Source organism: Brassica napus, chromosome C6 (genome assembly GCF_020379485.1).
Source record: "Brassica napus cultivar Da-Ae chromosome C6, Da-Ae, whole genome shotgun sequence".
In the NCBI taxonomy this organism is placed as follows: Eukaryota; Viridiplantae; Streptophyta; class Magnoliopsida; order Brassicales; family Brassicaceae; genus Brassica; species Brassica napus.
The window spans coordinates 29,246,688-29,267,582 of NC_063449.1; the positions used below are offsets into that span (position 1 = coordinate 29,246,688).

At 42.9% G+C, this 20,895-nt stretch overlaps 2 protein-coding genes across 2 annotated transcripts; both read left to right on the forward strand.

Annotated features, from left to right (window-relative positions):
* Positions 1-4,100: 4,100 nt before the first annotated feature.
* LOC106432717 lies at positions 4,101-5,331 on the forward strand. Its single transcript, XM_013873558.2, has 2 exons — positions 4,101-4,129; positions 4,218-5,331. The coding sequence occupies exons 1-2, from the start codon at positions 4,101-4,103 to the stop codon at positions 5,329-5,331; spliced, it is 1,143 nt and encodes a 380-aa protein (XP_013729012.2).
* Positions 5,332-5,363: 32 nt separating this feature from the next.
* LOC106432716 lies at positions 5,364-7,806 on the forward strand. The gene is made up of 5 exons (XM_013873557.2): positions 5,364-5,840; positions 5,919-6,544; positions 6,629-6,916; positions 6,992-7,097; positions 7,192-7,806. Exons 1-5 carry the CDS (start codon positions 5,364-5,366, stop codon positions 7,804-7,806), a joined length of 2,112 nt encoding a protein of 703 aa, XP_013729011.2.
* The last annotated feature ends 13,089 nt before the right edge of the window (positions 7,807-20,895 follow it).

Consider the following 20,895-nt stretch of genomic DNA (forward strand, 5'->3'; position numbering starts at 1 on the left):
TCGTGAGGATGACGATCGTGTGGGATTGGAAATATGGTCTTAGTTTTCGGGCCGATGTTACGACCGCGCATGCTAATTTTTCCATTAGCGGGTACCTAGATTCGGCATCCAGCAAGGTTTTGTTTATATAGAAAATATGTTTCTGTTCGCCGCGTTCTTCCCTGATCAGGACGCCGCTCACAGCTATTGCCGACACAGCGATGTACAAGAACAAAGGTTCCCCCTCCACGGGTTTTGCGAGGACTGGAGGGGAAGCTAAATACCGCTTCAGCTGTTGGAAAGCGTTTTCGCATTCTTCCGACCATTCGAATTTTTTATTTCCCCGTAAGACATCGTAGAAAGGCAGGCACTTGTCCGTTGATCGTGAAATAAATCGGTTAAGTGCCGCGACCCTACCGGTCATTCTTTGGACTTTCCGCTTATTCTTCAGTGAAGCCATCTCGATCAGTGTGTTGATTTGTTTTGGATTAGCTTCGATGCTGCGGAATGTGACTAGGTAGCCGAGGAATTCCCCTGATGCCACGGCAAACCTGCATTTTGTCGGGTTGAGCTTCATGTTATGGGAATTTAATTGCGCAAAACATTCCTCGAGATGTGATACGTGATCCTTTTCTTGGAGGGATTTGACGAGCATGTCGTCGATATAAACCTCCATCGTTTTACCGAGTTGTGTGGAGAACATACGGTTCACGAGTCGTTGGTAAGTTGCGCCAGCGTTTTTGAGGCCGAAGTGCATTACCCTGTAGCAATAGGTTCCGCGATCGGTAATGAACGCAGTCTTCTCGCGATCGTCAGGGTTCATCGTAATTTGGTTGTAACCTGAGAAGGCGTCCATGAAAGACAGAAGTTCGTTACCCGCCGTTGCTTCTACTAATCGATCGATGTGTGGCAGAGGGAAACTATCTTTTGGACAGGCCTTGTTTAGGTCGGTAAAATCCATGCAAACTCGCCATTTCCCGTTTTACTTTTTGACTACTACAGAGTTAGCGAGCCAGTCTGGATACCTCACTTCCGTTTAAGCAATTTTTCGACCACGTCGTTTACCGCGGAAGCCTGTTCGAGTCCTAGCTTCCGCCTCTTTTGTTTGACGGGTTTGAAGGTCGGGTCGATATTTAATTCGTGACCCGTTATGTTAATGTCGATCCCTGGCATATCTTCCGTGGCCCATGCGAAAGTATTGACGTTCTTTTTTAGACAGGTTATGAGCTATGTCCTCAAAGGCTCGCGGAGATTGGCTCCGATCTCGACGCATCGTTCCGGAAATGCTTCGTCGAGACAGACTGTGACCACAGGTTCGCCAGTTGGTTCGCATTTTTCCTCTAGGGCCGTGATGTTACGAGACTGCCAGAAGAGTTCCGCTGAATCTTGACTTCACGAATCCTTGTTGGAGATCTTTTTCTCCGCTTTTCTAGGAGTGGTCTCGAGGTCTGGTCTTTTTCGTTTTTGTTATGCGGTGTAACACACCTGTGATACTCTTGGGTTTCCCCATATTACCTCGACTCCGTTAGGGGTTGGGAATTTAAGGCTAAGATGGTACGTTGATGGGATGGCACGCATGGTGTTCAACCATGGTGTTCCCATGATAACGTTGTAAGATGCGGTCAACGACTGGAAACTCTGTGACTCTTGTCACGGTTCCGGCTTTGACTGCAAGATTAATCGACCCGTATGCCATGGTTGTTTCTCCCGAAAGTCCCACTAGTGGGCTAGGGTATTTCACGATTTCGGATTGATCGATCCCCTTTTTCTCGAGAGTATCTTTGAAGATGATATCGGCCGAACATCCGGTGTCGATTAGCACCCTAGCGACGTCGACATCTCGGATCGTCAGCTCGATAACAACGAGATCGTTTCGAGGTTTGGCTCGATCGACCGTTGCTCCCCCTTGAACGAGATGACGTTCGCGCACATCGAGTCTTGCATATCGTTCCTGATCGTTGAGTGGCTTTTGAGGGTTAGATTGATCCGTAGAGCCCCCCCCCTCCTTCTAGCGCCAAAATGTGGGAACCGAAATTCGCACTGTCGATTTCCGTTAAAAATAGGAAAGTAGAAGAACCCTAGTTTCCCAGAGGTCCCGGATATCTGCTAACACCACACGCTAAGCAATCAGAACACGAGATAACAACGATAAATTATATGAAATCGTAAAAAGAGAGCAAAGAGAATTCTTATTCCGAATTTGCATATGAGCGTTTACAACAAGGTATAAGCCTGGGCTCGAGAGCTGTCGGCAAGATTCCTACTTCTAACAACCCTAAGATGGCTAAACCTAATTGAGTCGCAGCTCGAATAACAAAAACGGAAAGTTGCCTAATTGCCCTAAGTGCTAAGTTTGCTCTGAGAAAAATCCTCCTTCATGCTTCTCGCCTAGGACTCCTTATATACTGGCTCCTAGGTCGGTTTGTGCTTTTCCTCTTCTGCCCTTAAGCCGTCATAGCGTAAAAATGGAGATATTCCATTTTTCCGATCTTCGTAATTATCTTCAAAATTTCGTATTTATCCGCGGAAACTTGACATTTATCTTTCCTTTGCGAACCAAGCGTAAACCGTCATGCGGCTTACGGGCTGTTGGTTAAGAAATCGTAAGTTGGGCCTCGAGTCATGTCTTAGGTCCCTTTGGGCCGTGTTCTGACTCGAAGCGTTGATTACGGCTTCTTTCGACAAAGAACGAACTTTCTGCGGTTTTTACCGTAAAGTTTGATCGATGACTTAGAATGGCGGGAAACATGAAATGGGTTCGCTACGGTCTTCGGGAGATAGCATCGAAGGGTAGACGAGAATGCATGGACTAATGTTGTATCGACGTTTCAGAAGAGCTCGGTCGCTACGTAGCGACCGAGCTTGGCTCGAGCTCGATCGCTACGTAGTGGCCGAGCGGAACGGACGCTTGGTCGCTACGTAGCGACCGAGCGGAATACGCGTTCGGTCATTGCGTAGCAACCTTTTTCGAGCTCTTGTCTGATGTCTCGTGTTTCCTCCACAAAGCTTTTCGTAAGAAAGAATCTATTTCGAAAAAGTATTCGTCGAAGAAAGTTCTCATTTTCTTCTTCAGATGTTTTGAATGTTAACTCCGTCGTAACTGTTTTTGACCCCAACATTGAACTTTCGAATTGGAGGTACTGCAACCGTCCATTTGCACTACAAGGGAAGGGGGTAAAGATAGCATAATAAGATAGCGTTTTAGCCTATAATGCTATCGTTGACCTAACCCTTTTTTTAAGATAGCGTTTTTTTTACACATGCTATGTTATATTTTTCGGAGTCTAAGTTGTGTAACGCTTTTTATTTTATATAGCTTTGGTAATCTTCAAACGCTATGTATGGTTTAGGCGGAAAATTATTTCATTCTCCCGGTTAAAGTACTTAGACAATTTCATCGTTTTCATCGTTTTCATCATTTTCGTCTCTTCCCTCTCACTCTCGAGTTTCCCTCTCATTCCTTTTTTCACATCTCTTTGTTTCGGGAAAATCTCGGCTGACTCAATTGAATTCTCTCATCTCCTCTCGATCTCAAAAGCTAGTAGATTTCTTCTTCGATAAAGTGTCTCCGCGAACCAGATCTGGATTCAAAACCCGTGGGGGTTCTAGAGTCTTCGGAATTCGATTGAAGGTTTGATTTTTCGGTGTAATCGATAATTATATGGATCTAGGGTTTCAAAATGTTAATTATTTAGGATTTTTGACCGATTTTGGGAATTTTTACAGAGAATCATCGGAAGCTCAAGATCTATCTCGGAAGCTGAGGTATGTATAATTGTAGGATTTTTATTTGAGAAAGGGGTTTCAATGTTTCTGTTGACTAATTAAGGCTTTTAAAACAGGTTTCACAGACAGCTTTTGGTGGTGGGTTCAAGCTGAGGTATTTGTAATTTCACTGACAGATTGTAGTGTTAAGTGATTTAGTTTTGTCTAACTTTAATCGATTTTGCTTTCTTTTGCAGATTATCTTTTACAAGATATTTGCAACGTAAAGGTACTTTGCAGATAATCCTTCTCTTTTCCCGTATGTGTCTCTAAAGTCTTAGTGTATTTGGGCTTATGTTCATTATCACACATGTTTGCAAAACCCTTTGAGCTTGGAGCTGTGGTGGTGCTGTGACATGGATAAGTCTTGGGTTTGGCTTCCAAGGTATGGTTTTATATGTAATTATCGTTAACTCTGTTACTTACAACTGAGTTTATTATGATTGAATTTTCAAATGTTTTCTGCTTTATAGGACTAGCCTTGAGTATAAGCAAGGAGCAACGGATTTTGTTTATGGGTCAGCAAAGAGGTTGGGTAATCCCGCAAAGATGTTTTGTCCTTGTCTCCAATGCCGAAATCTGTGCCACCAATTAGTAGCCACTGTCTTGGATCATCTGGTTATTAAAGGAATGGATCAGAAGTACAAGAAAAATAAATGTTGGAGTAAGCACGGGGAGATAAGGGAATTGAAGACAAGTGATGAACAGACTTCTGAATGTGAAGCTTATGAGTTGTTTAGAGCTACTTTCTTCGATGGTGATGACAATTTACAGCCCCGGAGTGACACGCCAGATCAGAATGATGGTATTGAAGAAGAAGCAGACAAAGAGTTTATGAAGAAGTTGGAAGATGCTGAAACTCCTCTCTACAACGCATGTCCTAACTACACCAAAGTGTCAGCTATCATGGGGCTTTACAGAATAAAAGTGAAGAGCGGAATGTCAGAGAACTATTTTGATCAGCTTCTGAAGATAGTTCACGACATGCTACCGGAAGATAACGTGCTTCCAACATCAACAGAGGCGATGAAGAACTACTTGAAGATATTCGGGTTTGGCTATGAGAAAATTCATGCATGCAAGAATGATTGCATCTTATACCGGAAGCAGTATAAAGATTTGACAAGCTGCCCTCGATGTAAAGCTTCTAGATGGGAAGTAGACAAGCACACGAAAAAGGAAAAGAAATGGATTCCTGCTAAGGTTCTTAGATACTTCCCGACAGAGGACAGATTCAGAAGGATGTATAGATCAACAAGGATAGCCGAGGATCTGCGTTGCCATTTCAGCAATGCTTCAGAAGATGGGACGATGCGGCACTCAGTGGACTCAATAACTTGGTCTCAGGTTAATGCAAAATGGCCAGAGTTTGCGTCTGACCCGAGAAATCTTCGACTTGGTCTGTCTACTGATGGGATGAACCCATTTTCAAACCAGAGCACGAAGTACAGTACATGGCCAGTCCTGCTAGTTAACTACAACATGACACCTACATTGTGTATGAAGGCAGAGAATGTTATGCTCACTATGTTGATCCCTGGACCAACAGCACCGAGCAACAACATCGACGTTATCTTCAACCGTTGATAGAAGATCTACAGGATTTATGGAGTGAATGTATGGAGGTTTATGACTCATTTTCCAAGGAAACTTTTAATCTCAGAGCTATGTTGATGTGGACTATCAGTGATTATCCTGGTTTGGGGACGTTGGCAGGCTGTAAAGTCAAAGGTAAACAAGCATGTAATGTTTGTGGCAAGGATACACCTTTTAGGTGGCTGAAGTTTAGTAGAAAACATGTCTACATGTGCAATAGAAGAAGACTCAGACCTGGCCATCCTTACAGATGCAGACAGAGTTGGTTTGATAACACCTTAGAAGAAGGAACAGTACCGAGAATTCAATCAGGAGCTGAGATATTTGAGCAGCTGAAAGACTTTAGAAATGATTTTGGTCGACCTTTAGATAAGAAAGGAAAAAGAAAGAGATCTGGTTTGGTCGATGGTGAAGAGCTTTCAGAAGAGGAATGTGATGAAGAAAGTGATCGATGGAGGTGGAAGAAGCGGTCTATTTTCTTCGATCTACCTTACTGGAAGGTTAGAATACTCTCTGATCTTTACATTTTTTACTTTTTAACTCATTGTCTAACTTAGTTTATTGTTTTCATGTCTTAGGATCTGCATGTACGTCACAACATCGATGTAATGCACGTTGAGAAGAACGTGTCTGATGCCATATTGTCCCTCCTCATGCAAAGTGCTAAATCAAAAGATGGTTTGAAGGCACACCATGATTTGGAAGATATTGGGATTCAGAAAAACTTAGACACGCAAGTACGTGGGAAGAGAAACTACTTACCACCTGCTGCTTATTGGCTGTCGAAGACAGAGAAAAAGAAGTTCTGCAAGAGATTGGCTGAGTTCAGAGGACCGGATGGCTACTGTGCGAATATCTCCAACTGTGTTTCAGTTGATCCTCCTACCGTTGGTGGCTTAAAGTCTCATGATCACCATGTGTTGCTACAAAACCTGTTACCTGTGGCTCTGAGAGGAATGCTGCCAACTGGGCCTCGGATTGTAGTGAATAGAATATGCAACTTCTTCAATCAATTATGTCAGTGTGTGATTGACCCGGAGAAGCTTGTATCTTTGGAGAATGAGGTTGTCGAGACATTGTGCCAATTGGAGAGGTTCTTTCCTCCAGCCTTGTTTGATATCATGTTCCACCTTCCTCTTCATCTTGCAAGGGAGGCACGTTTAGGTGGTCCGGTCCACTTTAGATGGATGTATCCGTTTGAGAGGTACTGATTTTTGTTTATTTAACTCTTTTTTTTTTGTTAAATGCAAGCTTATTGTGCCTAATATGGTGTCTGTTTGAGATGTAGGTATATGAAGACACTCAAATCATTTGTTAAAAACTATGCTAGACCAGAAGTCTGTATGGCTGAGGGATACATGGCAGGAGAATGCATGGCCTTCTGTTTGGAGTTTCTTAAGACCTCTGTAGCAGCATGCGAAAATGCAAACCGTAACGAAGATCTTGAACCATGTGACGACATCCTTGAAGGTCGTCCATTTCACAAGGCTAAAGCAGTTACACTAACTGAGAAAGAGCGGGAGATAGCACATCGATATGTTCTGATGAACACAGAAATGTTCACTCCATATGTTGAGTAAGTATCACCACCTTTGAAACCTGTATTTTCTATATGTTTTATCCATGTTTGACGTTTGGACATTAAATACAGTATGCACTTGGAGGAATTACAAGATAAACATGTGCGGTGTAGAAGAAATAAAACTTATTTGTGGAAAAATCATGGGGAAAGGTTTACACAGTGGGTTAAAGAGAAGGTATATGATCAGTTACAGATACATATCTTATGGTTTATATTACCTAATACTTTATTTGAAGCTAGTTCTTTTTTTTCTCTTTCTTTGTCACTAGATCCCAAGTAACTCAAAGGATCATTCGAAGAAGCTAAAGTGGTTAGCTTTTGGACCAAGAGCTGAAGCACAAACGTACAAGGGATATATCGTTAATGGGCATCGATTTCATACTGATGATGTACAGAGAAAGACTCAGAACAGTGGAGTGTCTTATGAAGCTTTCACCATGTGTCGTTCCAGTGCTCGAGATACTAATCAGAAGGCAGACATTGTTGCGTACTACGGAGTCATACAAGAGATAATATTGCTGGATTATCAAATGTTCCAGGTTCCACTCTTCAAGTGTAAGTGGGCCAACAAAGGGCATGGTGTGACAGAAGAAGAGGGCTTTACGCTTGTGAACCTACATGTAAATCAGTCTGCATTTCGCCAAGATCCCTATATTATGCTGTCTCAAGCAAAACAAGTGTTCTATTCCAGAGAAGATGAATCATCACCTTGGTATGTTGTTATGAAAGCGCCACCAAGGGGATACCATGAGTTGGAGACAGAAGCAGAGTTTGTTGCACCGGTATCATCGCTTCAGCACAGTGAAGATTTGGAGAATCAATCTTCTGATGATGAGAGTTTCTGTGTTAGGGATGACTGCGAAGGAATCTACATAATGGATTAGTAGAGTTAGGATTAGTAGTAGCAGATTAGTAGTAGCAGATTAGTAGTGTTAGGATTACTAGAGCTAGGATTAGTATCAGATTATAATAAATCTCTCTTCTGTTTATTTTCAGAGTCATGACTAAGAAAGGCACCCAAATCTTTCCAAGATGCAGCAATCGTCAAAAAGGCCTTGACGCAACTCCCATTGAGGGGACAACTTCTATCATAGGACAGAAAAAACATACTGTTACTCAAGGAAGCTTGCGTCAGCTGGTTAATCAAAAAGTCAGCCGTAAAAGGAAGAATCCATCACCTGCTGAAGTAAGGCTACCTGAGGAAGTGCATGATGAATAGCATGTGGATGTTTGTAATGAAGAGCCTGAGGATTTTCATGATGAAGACCCTGATGCTTGGAGGTATGTTCAAGACCCTGAGGATGAGCTTGAGAAAGAAGATGAAGAAAACGATTATGAGGAAGTTGAAGAAGCAGAATCAGAAAAAGACAAAGAAAATACAGTGGAAGAAGCAGAATCAGAACCAGAACCAGAAGTCAAAAAAGAACAAGAAGAATGTCTAACAAACCAGTCGAAGAACAAGAAGAGGAGAACTAGAGGACCAACGAAGATGAATAAAGTGGCTAAAAGGCATGAGGAGAAGGTGGAAGTTGAATTTAACAGATTTGGTGAACCTGTTGGGAGAGGCTCAGTTACACTGTCTTCTTTCTTTGGACCTCTTGTGAGAGAATATGTACCAGTTCTTGTGGACGATTGGAGGCACATCGATGAGCAGACCAAAGATACAATGTGGGAGGAGGTGCAGGTACAATTTCTTTATTTTTACTTCGTAAAAACTTCATATTTCTTTATTTTATATGATAACGTAGGAAATTATTGTAGGCGAGGTTCAATTTGACAGAAGATTGGCAAAAGACGTCTGTCTTCCAGCAAATGGGTTGCGTTTTTAGAGCTTCTAAGTCAAGGCTAGTTAAGAAACTGCGTTCTTCAATGAATACAGAAACTCTACGATCCGTAAAACCAAGCAACATTCACAATGAAGCTGTTTGGATAAAGTGGGTGAAGAGTAGGACAGAACACTCTTTCAAGGTGGTTTATTTTAAATCTTTCCGTTAAATTAAAGGTTTGCTATATTTATAATTGGAATGTGATTGTAGGAACGAAGTGACCAATTCAGAGATATGCGGATGTGTCAGATTCCACACACCACCAGTCGGAAAGGAATGGGTCGCCTTGCTGATGAAATGGTATGTTTCTGTGATTTAGTGTATTGGTGAGTTAAGTTCTCTTTATACCTTACTTTCTTTGCTACTTGTAGACAAAAAAAAAGGCATCTGACCCGAGTAAGATTACTAGAAGCAAGATCTGAATAGCTGGACATACACATGCAGATGGAAGAGCCGTGAGACCAGAGTTTGAACAAACAATTGTAAGAAGTTATCAAACCTTTTTTCCGTTATACTTGATTATCTATATTGATACCACTTCAAATTTGATATCGATCAGGAACAAATTAAAAAAATTGATAGTGAGATGGGATCAAACTCCACTATTAGTGTTAAAGAAGATGCTGTGAGTCAGGTTCTAGGTAAAGACAAGTATGGAAGAGTCAGAGGAATGGGAAGAGGGATTACTGCTACCAAGCTAGCTTTCATACATGCTCGAGATGCACATGTGCAGAAGCTTGAAGCTAAGCAAGCAGCATTGGTCACTGAGGTTGAAGATCTGAAACACTCGGTTCATGACTAAGCTAAAGGAAAAAGTGTAAGTGTAAGTGAATAAGGTAATGTGCTTATAATATCCTCTCTCAGCCGAATATTAATTGTTTTTTATGTTCTCAGAAAGATCAGGATGATCGTTCACAATCCGGCAACACTGGTACAAGTAAATGATCACTTAGGTGTCAGCTACTTGATTGGTATTCCGAAGACGATGTTGTTGTCGGTGAAGGAGATCTATGCTCTGTTGAACCGGCTTACAATATTGGTCGTATTCCACTTGGACCTAATGAAGCAGCTGTACTTGTTAACTTAGTAGTTGATAAGAAAGCATATGTATGGACGCCTACAACAGCTATCACCTTACTTGGAGATGCTATGGGAACCAAAATTGCATGGCCATTCGATAACCTCATTCTCGACAGTATGGATTCTCCAACTGCAAACAAGACTGATGGTTCCTCGGTAAGATTACTAGTCATTTATTCAGTGTATTTAAAAAATTGTTGGGGTCAAAATCGGTCACGACGGAATCAATGTCTGAAAGTCCGTAAAAATCGGCATGAACGTTTTTACGAAAAATATATCTTCGAAAAAGATTTATTTTTACGAAGAATCATGCGGAGAAAACACATTCACGAGACATCGGACTAGAGCTCGAAAAAGGTCGCTACGCAATGACCGAACGCGTGTTCCGCTCGGTCGCTACGTAGCGATCGAGCGTCCGTTCCGCTCGGTCGCTACGTAGCGACCGAGCTCAAGCCAAGCCCGTTCGCTACGTAGCGACCGAGAGTCCGTTCCGCTCGGTCGCTACATAGCGACCGAGCTCGAGCCAAGCTCGGTCGCTATGTAGCGACCGAGCGTCCGTTCCGCTCGGTCACTACGTAGCGACCGAGCTCGAGCCAAGCCCGCTACGTAGCGACCGAGCATCCGTTCCGCTCGGTCGCTACATAGCGACCGAGCTCGAGCCAAGCCCAGTCGCTACGTAGCGACCGAGCGTCCGTTCCGCTCGGTCGCTACGTAGCGACCGAGGGTCCGTTCCGCTCAGTCGCTACGTAGCGACCGAGCTCGAGCCAAGCCCAGTTGTTACGTAGCGACCGAGCGTCCGTTCCGCTCGGTCGCTACGTAATGACCGTGCTCGAGCCAAGCTCGGTCGCTACCTAGCGACCGAGCGTCCGTTCCGCTCGGTCGCTACGTAGCGACCGAGCTCTTCCGAAACATCGATACGACATTAGTCCATGCATTCTCGTCTACCCTTCGATGCTATCTCCCAAAAACCGTAGCGAACCCATTTCATATTTCCCGCCATTCTAAGTCATCGATCAAACTTTATGGTAAAAACCGCAGAAAGTTCGTTCTTTATCGAAAAAAGCCGTAATAAACGCTTCGAGTCAAAAGACGGCCCAAAAAGACCTAAGACATGACTCGAGGCCCAACTTACGATTTCTTAACCAACAGCCCGTAAGCCGCATGACGGTTTACGCTTGGTTCGCAAAGAAAGATAAATGTCAAGTTTCCTCGGATAAATACGAAATTTTGAAGATAATTACGAAGATCGGAAAAAATAGAATATCTCCATTTTTATGCTATTACGGCTTAAGGGCAGAGGAGGAAAAGCGTAAACCGACCTAGGAGCCAGTATATAAGGAGTCCTAGGCGAGAGGCATGGACAGGAGAGTTTTCAGAGGAAACTTAGCATTTAGAGAAATTATGCAACTTTCCGTTTTTGTTATTCGAGCTGCGATTCAGTTAGGTTTAGCCGTCTTACGGTTGTTAGAACTAGGAATCTCGCCGACAGCTCTCGAGCCCAGGCTTATACCTTGTTGTAAACCCTCATACGCAAATTCGGAATAAGACTTTTTCTTTGCTCCCTTTTTACGATTTCTTATACTTTATTGTTGTTATCTCGTGTTCTGATTGCTTAGCGTGTGGTATTAGTAGATATCTGGGACCTCTGGGAAACTAGGGTTCTCCAACTTTCCTAATTTAAACGGAAATCGACAGTGCGAATTTCGGTTCCCATAGTTTGGCGCTAGAAGGAGGGGGGGGGTACGGATCAACCTAACTCTCAACCACAAAATGCTTGATCAGAACAATGTCTGGAAATACGAAAGACAAAATCGCAGTTCGCAACAACGCTGGTAAGACAACCCCAGCCGCCACTGCGCCTATGGCCAACGCTTACGCAAATACCATAGTGCCTAAAAAAAAAAAATCGAAAAAACCTAGCCGCGACTTTTCGCCAACAGGAAGTGGTACGAAACGATCTTGCGATTTCTCTGTCTAAACATAAAGGAAAATGATAAATTTTATCAAAGCTCGTAAGTTTGGCTCATTTTCGAGCTAAAGAAGTTTCAATGCGTAAGGGTTTTACCAAAACACGTTTTCCGAAAACTTTTCGGAAGGGTAAAACTTGTTCTCCCAAAAACCGCAGAAAAACCCTAGGTTAATCGCGGAAAAAGGAAGCGCTGCAAATTGATTACACAGCTCGGTCGCTATGTAGCGATCAGGCTCTAGCCAAGCTAGGTCACTACGTAGCGACCGAGCACGCTCAAGGCTCGGTAGCTACGTAGCGACCGAGCACGCACACAGCTCGGTCGCTACGTAGCGACCAGCACGCATACAGCTCGGTCGCTACGTAGCGACCGAGAACGCACACATTTCGGTCGCTACGTAGCGACCGAGCACTCACACAGCTCGGTCGCTAAGTAGCGACCGAGCACGCACACAGCTCGGTCGCTACATAGCGACCGAGCAAGCACACAGCTCGGTCGCTGAGCACACACACGGCTCGGTCGCTACGTAGCGACCGAGCTCAAGCCAACTCTCCACTCGCTACATAGCGACCTGTAAGGCCTCAGAAAGGTGCTCCTTTGTGTTCTCGTTTGAATCCTCATCGAAACGCTTTTCGTTTCGTCTCAATCGGAGTTTCCATTGAGATTTTACGACGAAAACAAGTAGGACTCTTCTTAGCTTGCTTCCACTCGCTACGTAGCGACCTGTCAGACCTTCACTCGCTACATAGCGACCTGTAAGGCCTCAGAAAGGTCATCCTTTGCGTTCTCTTTTGAATCCTCATCGAAATGATTTTCGTTTCGTCTCAATCGGAGTTTCCATTGAGATTTTACGACGGAAACAAGTAGGACTCTTCTTGGCTTGCTTCCACTCGCTACGTAGCGACCTGTCAGACCTTCACTCACTACATAGCGACCTGTAAGGCCTTAGAAAGGTCCTCCTTTGTGTTCTCTTTTGAATCCTCATCGAAATGCTTTTCGTTTCGTCTCAATCGGAGTTTCCATTGAGATTTTACGACGGAAACAAGTAGGACTCTTCTTGGCTTGCTTCCACTCGCTACGTAGCGACCTGTCAGACCTTCACTCGCTACATAGAGACCTGCCAGGCCTCAGAAAGGTCCTCCTTTGCGTTCTCGTTTGAATCCTCATCGAAACGCTTTTCGTTTCGTCTCAATCGGAGTTTCCATTGAGATTTTACGACGAAAACAAGTAGGACTCTTCTTGGCTTGCTTCCACTCACTATGTAGCGACCTGTCAGACCTTCACTCGCTACATAGCGACCTGTAAGGCCTCAGAAAGGTCCTCCTTTGGGTACTCTTTTGAATCCTCATCGAAATGCTTTTCGTTTCGTCTCAATCGGAGTTTCCATTGAGATTTTACGACGAAAACAAGTAGGACTCTTCTTGGCTTGCTTCCACTCGCTACGTAGCGACCTGTCAGACCTTCACTCGCTACATAGCGACCTTCCAGGCCTCAGAAAGGTCCTCTTTTGGGTTCTATTTTGAATCCTCATCGAAATGCTTTTCGTTTCGTCTTAATCGGAGTTTCCATTGAGATTTTACGACGGAAACCAGTAGGACTCTTCTTGGCTTGCTTCCACTCGCTACATAGCGACCTTTCAGACCTTCACTCGCTACATAGCGACCTGTCAGGCCTCAGAAAGGTCCTCCTTTAGGTTCTCTTTTGAATCCTCATAAAAACGCTTTTTGTTTCATCTCAATCGGAGTTTCCGTTGAGATTTTATGACGAAAACAAGTAAGACTCGTCTAAACTCCTTCGCTTGCTCCTACTCGCCCTTACCTCCATCTTTGTGTTCTCCTTCAAATCTCGATCGAAACGTCTCTTGTTTCGTCTTGATTGGAGTTACCATTGAAACTTTACGATAAAAAAAAAAAAAAAAAAACCCCGCAAAAACTTTTTTTCTCGCATGGATTCAGATTAATCGTATAAGACGGCAACAGTTAACTTAACACCTTAGCCGCCTCAACTATACGACTACTTTGAACTTTTTTATAAAAATTGACGTCGTATCTAAGGAGAAGATAACAGCCAAGTTCGGAAGATAAATGTCAAGTTTAAAGGATAAAGACCAATATCGAAAATGGCGAACATACACGAGAAGAGGAAGGGGAAATAAGCAAGCAAAACTGAGAAGAGACAAAACTGCGTCTTCGAGAGAACTAAGGTATTTCCGACTTGAAATTTTTGAAATCAGACTTGGAATTTTCGTAAGAAATTACTAAGAAATAAAAACGCCTTTGAGACTGCCATAGAACTTTAGGGAACGTAAAACCTAGGTGGATAGTCTAGCGAACTAAGTCTTAGGCGATTTTTCTTGTCTCGATATATCGTTCCATAACTGTTCAGCCAGATCTTGCAAACCGATCTAAACTCTCCGAAAATCGAGAAACGATCGCCATGCATATCAAGCTCGCTTCCTAAAGAGAGAAAAAACTAGAGACATGAACGTCGTCTTAAAACCGATTCGTTTCTAGCAATTTTCTCGGAACCGACATATTCCAAGTCGTCAAAGTGGAAACTAACCAAATCACAGTCTAAGTGTCATCTTTAAATCGTCCAGGATTATTGATCATTCCAAACCTTAGAAGAAGAAACGTACACAACCCTTCAAAGTATCGGTTCAACTGTTTTCTTTCGTAAAAAAAAAAGGGAGTAGGTACGTATACTATACTCGTATACTCCCAATCTTCAAAAACTTTTGAAAATCGTCAAGAAAACGATTTTGTCAAAGCAAATCGTCTCAAATAGGCAAACGACAATCTAAAATTCGTCTAAACGCTAGCAACATATGCAGACGATCATGAACATAATCCCAAAGACTATACATCATTTCTTGTCGCAATCATGTGTACAGAAAACATATACCAATATCAAACTGAAACTCGACGATTAGCCAAAGTATTGAAGCCCTTTCCAGTTTTAGAATGCCAGTTTCGTTTAAAAAATTCTACGAGAAATCTTCAATCACCAAAGCATTTCTTTCAGTTTCCGTTGTGCCAAGTGAGTCACGGAAAAGCATCGAAAAAAATTGTGACGAAGAAAACTCGAGAATAGATGTAGCATCGTGCACAAAGAGACGCTTTCCTCCCGATGGTGGCTAGATCCACCTCTGGTTGACCAATTCGTTCCAGAAACGAATGTGTCATGAGAATCCTTTCATAAAACCTATGAAAAACGTTCTGCAACTAGATCGTAATGAAATGAACTTCGGTAACACTCCATGAGTAACTCCAAGCAACTTTCACCTAGGATCGAAATCACAGCAGAAACGTTTCTCGTGAAACCCACAGAAACAACGCTACTTTAACATATGTTTACATATCACCGATCTACAACCTTCGTAAAACCGGTCCCCGTTACTTACGCAAAAAATCCTTCGGACAATCAGACCAAATCTTACGAAGAAACTTTCTAAAGTTAACATAACAGGCTTTATGAAGAACCATGCGGCTCGCTGGCTTCTGCTTTTCTTTTCCCTCGGTCACATCCGAGAAGGCAGTCGTCCCGCCACTGACTCCACACTGGTTATGTAGCAAACCTCTTGGGATTCGTCTTCCTCAGGCAAAAAAGATTCAATTTTCATAAGACTATAGGTCACATTATACGAAATATTCGTTGTATAACTGAAACCTAGAGCGGAGAATCGTTTTCTACGACTATCGGCCATATTAGCATGGATAATCCCGGCAAACTTGGCCTATCAATCTCGACAAGCGTTCTTTGGCCCTCGGTCAATTACGCCATCCACTAAAGGTCCAAACCAATATTTGCCATCCCCTTTAAGGACGATCGTAAACTAACATGACCTTAAATGTTAAAGTACCATGCTCTAATCCTTGACCTACAACATCCTCGGCTATCTGAGTGAACACATCCCTCACGCCAAGCCAAACTATTTGAGAAACCATAGCTCCATCACTTAACGGCTAAACGACAATCTACGATTTGTCTAAAAACGTCGTGTGACTATTAAGAGAATAATTATCGTATAGCCTACAATCGGAAGTCATATGATAAATTCTTCGTAACGAAACTCAGTCCTAACAACCAAATGGTTAAAGGAAGATCTAAACTTTTCGAAAATTGACCGAGTTAAATACGCTCCACAATTCACTTTAAGCCCGCAACATTTTACCCATAATACGCGGCATGTAAGGAAAAATTCGTAACAAAGCTTCTAGAGCTATACGAAACATCCTCAAAAATGCACGAAATAGATCTCGGAAAACGCTTCTTCCCATGGAAAAATTTACGCGACACCTCAGTCCTAATTCCTCGATCGCAAATCAAATTATTAGCATCCAAACAGGAACAACAATTTTGGCTGCGACCATCCGTAGTCAAACAAGAACGTTCCTCAAACGCAGGGCTAAGACTAAACCCTTGAAACATCGTGAAACATCTTCAATCCCGCGAACCTTTCAAGCACGAAACGCGGCATACTAAAGAATAACAAATCTTCAGCCTCGCGAGACGGCGCAGACGCCTGAAGATTCGTTCTTCGACAAAATTTCTTTCCTCGATAAAAACAATTTCTTGGAAGACCAGACAGTCATACGCACTAACATCTTCTCAAAACATATCCTTCGCGAAGACTCGAAACAGTATTTTTTACCATTAAGTTTGTTGCTGATCACAACAAACTCTTAACGTCTTAAACAGACTTAGCCATCTCGTGGAGATGACTCTCGTACATCCGACACAAGGATAATAACGCTATAAAAGAAACCCAAAATTTTTGGTCAGCACTTCCACGAGGCTTAAAAATTGTCATTGGAGAGATGCTCGGTTCCAACCATACAAGTCGTATAAGCCGAGAACCTATCGCGGACTTTAAATCAGTATGGAATCAGGATGAAACTGAAACGGGATACGTAAGTCGAATTAGTCATCGCACCCTCTAAAACCAGGAGTAAACCTAAGTCTTGCCCTAAACCCAGCGCACTGGTCTCTAACATCTCTAGGCATAGTATCAAAAACCTTGATACGAGATCCCAAAATTTGTCTCTTTGCCAATATTCAAACGTCTTCAGAAATCCCGCAAGTTTACACACTGCGGAAAACTCTCGAAATAGATCACGGATAGAGCAGTTCACACAGAGTTAGATTACGAGATGACAACTCGTAGTCTTCCTTCTACACCCATATAAAATGCCATCGGCAGTAACACGCCTGATAACCGCTACATAAAAACTAGACCGTAAAGGTCTCGCTGGAAAACAAGTCATAAGAACCTTAACTCCAAGACGAACTACGAAAGGCTTGATCCCTTCAACAAGGATACGTAGGCAGCCGTCATAAGGCGCAGCCCCAATCTTATTGCGTTTTACTTTTAGAAGAGCAAGAAGACCACTTACCACTGACTTTTTCGACCATTAATTCCGCCTAACTCACCTAACTTGCCTAACTTGCCAAGCCACTCGCTAGAACCTCACGTTATAAGCTCATGGTTCTAACGAGCTGGGGGGCTAACTGTTGGGGTCAAAATCGGTCACGACGGAATCAATGTCTGAAATTCCGTAAAAATCGGCATGAACGTTTTTACGAAAAATAAATCTTCGAAAAAGATTTATTTTTACGAAGAATCTTGCGGAGAAAACACATTCACGAGACATCGGACAAGAGCTCAAAAAAGGTCGCTACACAACGACCGAACGCGTGTTTCGTTCGGTCGCTACGTAGCGACCGAGCATCCGTTCCGCTCGGTCGCTACGTAGCGACCAAGCTCGAGCCAAGCCCGGTCGCTACGTAGCGACCGAGCGTCTGTTCCGCTCGTTCGCTACGTAGCGACCGAGCTCGAGCCAAGCCGCTCGGTCTTCCGAAATGTCGATACGACATTAGTCCATGCATTCTCGTCTACCATTCGATGCTATCTCCCGAAGACCGTAGCGAACCCATTTCATGTTTCCCGCCATTCTAAGACATCGATCAAACTTTACGGTAAAAACCGCGGAAAGTTCGTTCTTTATCGAAAAAAGCCGTAATAAATGCTTCGAGTCAGAAGACAGCCCAAAGGGACCTAAGACATGACTCGAGGCCCAACTTACGATTTCTTAACCAATAGCCCGTAAGCCGCATGACGGTTTACGCTTGGTTCGCAAGGAAAGATAAATGTCAAGTTTCCGCGGATTAATACGAAATTTTGAAGATAATTACGAAGATCGGAAAAAATAGAATTTCTCCATTTTTATGCTATGACGGCTTAAGGGCAGAAGAGCAAAAGCGTAAACCGACCTAGGAGCCAGTATATAAAGAGTCCTAGGCGAGCGGCATGGACAGGGGACTTTTTAGAGGAAACTTAGGACTTAGAGCAATTAGGAAACTTTCCGTTTTTATTATTCGAGCTGCGACTCAGTTAGGTTTAGCCGTCTTAGGGTTGTTAAAACTGGGAATCTCGCCGACAGCTCTCGAGCCCAGGCTTATACCTTGTTGTAAATGCTCATACGCAAATTCGGAATAAGACTTCCCTTTGCTCCCTTTTTACAATTTCTTATACTTTATCGTTGTTATCTCGTGTTCTGATTGCTTAGCGTGTGGTATTAGTAGATATCTGGGACCTCTGGGAAACTAGGGTTCTCCTACTTTCCTAATTTAAACGGAAATCGACAGTGCGAATTTCGGTTCCCACAAAAATTATATCATTAGAAAGGTTATTTACTAGGTGATCCGTATATTATGTTTTTGAATGACTACTTAGGCTACAAATGCATTGGAAGATAGAATCCAAATTATTGCTTGGACTAATGATGCTGAAGTGATTGCTGAGGGATATATGGTTTCGACTGACCCAACAGAGATGGTCAATAATATTCATTTGGGTCCGAATGCTGCAAAAGTTAAGATTGACAAAGTGATTAACAAAGATGCTTACCTGTGGAGACCAAATGAAGACATGAAAGTGATTGGCGATGCACTGTTTGCGTACGTAGCATGGCCAGTTTCTAAGGTTCTACTGTGTGAAGGAGCAAGACCAACTAAAGATTCATCATCTAAGGTACCATCGGTTGCTAAAGGAGCAGTACCATCTAAAGTTTCATCTTCTAAAAATTCATCACCTAAGGTAAAACTCTACACATAATTATCTAACTTTCACATTCATCTATTGTTTTCTTAAAATGATGATCTGTATTTTTCACTTGTAGAGTGTAGCTAACATCTCAGGTATAAGTGTCTCTCCTAAGAAGAACTGCTTACTCTTAGACTGCTTTGGATCAGGTCAAATGGTTGCAGAAGGAAAAGTTCTATCAGACAATCCAGAAGACAAAGTCCATTTTGTTCCATTGGTTCCAAACGCCAGCAAGGTATGGGTTGAGGTATGTAAGATTGACGACGCCCATGTATGGAGACAAAACTCAGAATTCCAGATTGTTGTTGATGCATTAGGTTCTACAATCGCTTGGCCTAATGACAAGATTGTTTATATGTGAACCAGTGTCTTATATTGGATTGTCTTGGGTAGTAGAACTTGTTTGGCTTGTTGAATACTTTGTTTGTGGTTTGGTTGTGTGAGACTTGATGGTTGGCTATTAGAACTTATGTATTCGAGACTTAATGTTTGGCTTATGACATTGTGTTTCTATATTGATCAAAATATGGTAGAGCTAATAAGGACAACTCATACATTGATTCCAATTATAAAACAAAACCCAGCTAAAATTACAGAAACAACAACAAAAGAGAAATCGCTATATTAAAACTAACAATAACATCAAAATAGTGGTATGTTTATAACACCAATAGCAAATATAATACGCTATTATAAATATTACAATTGCATAACAAATAACCGCTATCGAAATAAAACTTAAAATTGCATACGGAAAAACGCTATATAAAGTGCCGAAGAAAAGATTGCGGGGGCAGACACAGCGTTCACCATAACGCTATGCTATGATGTAATAGGATTTTTCCGGGGCTATATATGTGACATTTTCTTGTAGTGCTGGGAACATATCTGACCAAGAGCTGTTGGCGATAGCTCTGTCCAGCCTACAGTGGACGAGGTGTGTGTGTCTTTGTCCTCTCCAAGAGAGAAAATTGCCAGACTGTTTGATATCGAAGAGGTCATAGGATGATAGAAACGTTCGGAAGTTTGAGAAGGAGCTCTCAGGTATCTCTTTACCACCTGTTTTTGAAGCATTAGATGTGATCTCATTAAAATCCCCCGTCAGAAACCAAGGAGAAGCTCTCGACTCAGAGATATCACTTAGCTTTTTCTAGACGTCTTGTCTGAGGGGGACTTCAGGGCCACCGTAGACAAAGGTACAATTGAAGGATGAGTTGTTAAAAGTGATTTGGGTATCGATGAAGTTGTTGTTGGAAGTCAGAATCTGAATGTCAACATCAGATTTCCAGAGAAGGGCCAGACCTCCCGCTCCAGGGCTCTGGGGAGAAACTAGAAAGTGAGAGTTTAAGTTGATTTTCTCTGTCTCTTTTAAAACAAACTCATCTTGGTTTTTTGTTTCTTGTAAGAAGATAATATCTGGGGAATGCTTCTTATTCAGGTCCTCAAGACGTCGAACTGTCGCAGAATTCACAATACCGCAGCAGTTCCAACTCAAAATCACTAAGGAAGAGGACGAGGACCCCCGTGAAAATCCTGTGGGGGAGCTCGTGATTCAGCAGGGGAGGTTGCTCTCGATCCTCTGGTCGTGCTAACATGTCTCGTAGGTGCCCTTGGTTGGATGGGAGATGCAAATGGGAAACCCTGTCTATTGGACTGTGCTTGACTTCTCGAGATAAGACGATGCGTGGAACCAGCACCTGCAAAGAAACGAGGGCTTGATCCAGGTCTTCTCCTCGCAGGAGTTCTTCGTGGGATGTTAACAGGTCTAGACGTAGCTTGTACTATAGGGTGTCTAGCAGGAGAGGGGACTCTCTGGGCCTGACTAGGGCTTGGTTGGGTAGCAGGTGATCCTCGAGATTGCTCATTAGCTCTGGCTGAGGCTGAAGCGATAATACTGGCTGCTGTCTCCGCCATGAGGCTCTGTTCTTCACATTGCATAACTCTTTGTCCACGTGCTTCGCTTTCAGTGGGATCAGCACAGCTAACGTATTGATG

Excerpts from the sequence above, each read along its gene's own strand:
- LOC106432716 (XM_013873557.2), top strand. The coding sequence starts at position 5,364 with ATGGAGGTTTATGACTCATTTTCCAAGGAAACTTTTAATCTCAGAGCT. Across the intron at positions 6,545-6,628 it reads TGGATGTATCCGTTTGAGAG|GTATATGAAGACACTCAAAT; the intron begins GTACTGATTTTT and ends TTTGAGATGTAG. Across the intron at positions 7,098-7,191 it reads CACAGTGGGTTAAAGAGAAG|ATCCCAAGTAACTCAAAGGA; the intron begins GTATATGATCAG and ends CTTTGTCACTAG.
- LOC106432717 (XM_013873558.2), top strand. The coding sequence starts at position 4,101 with ATGGATAAGTCTTGGGTTTGGCTTCCAAG. Across the intron at positions 4,130-4,217 it reads TCTTGGGTTTGGCTTCCAAG|GACTAGCCTTGAGTATAAGC; the intron begins GTATGGTTTTAT and ends TCTGCTTTATAG.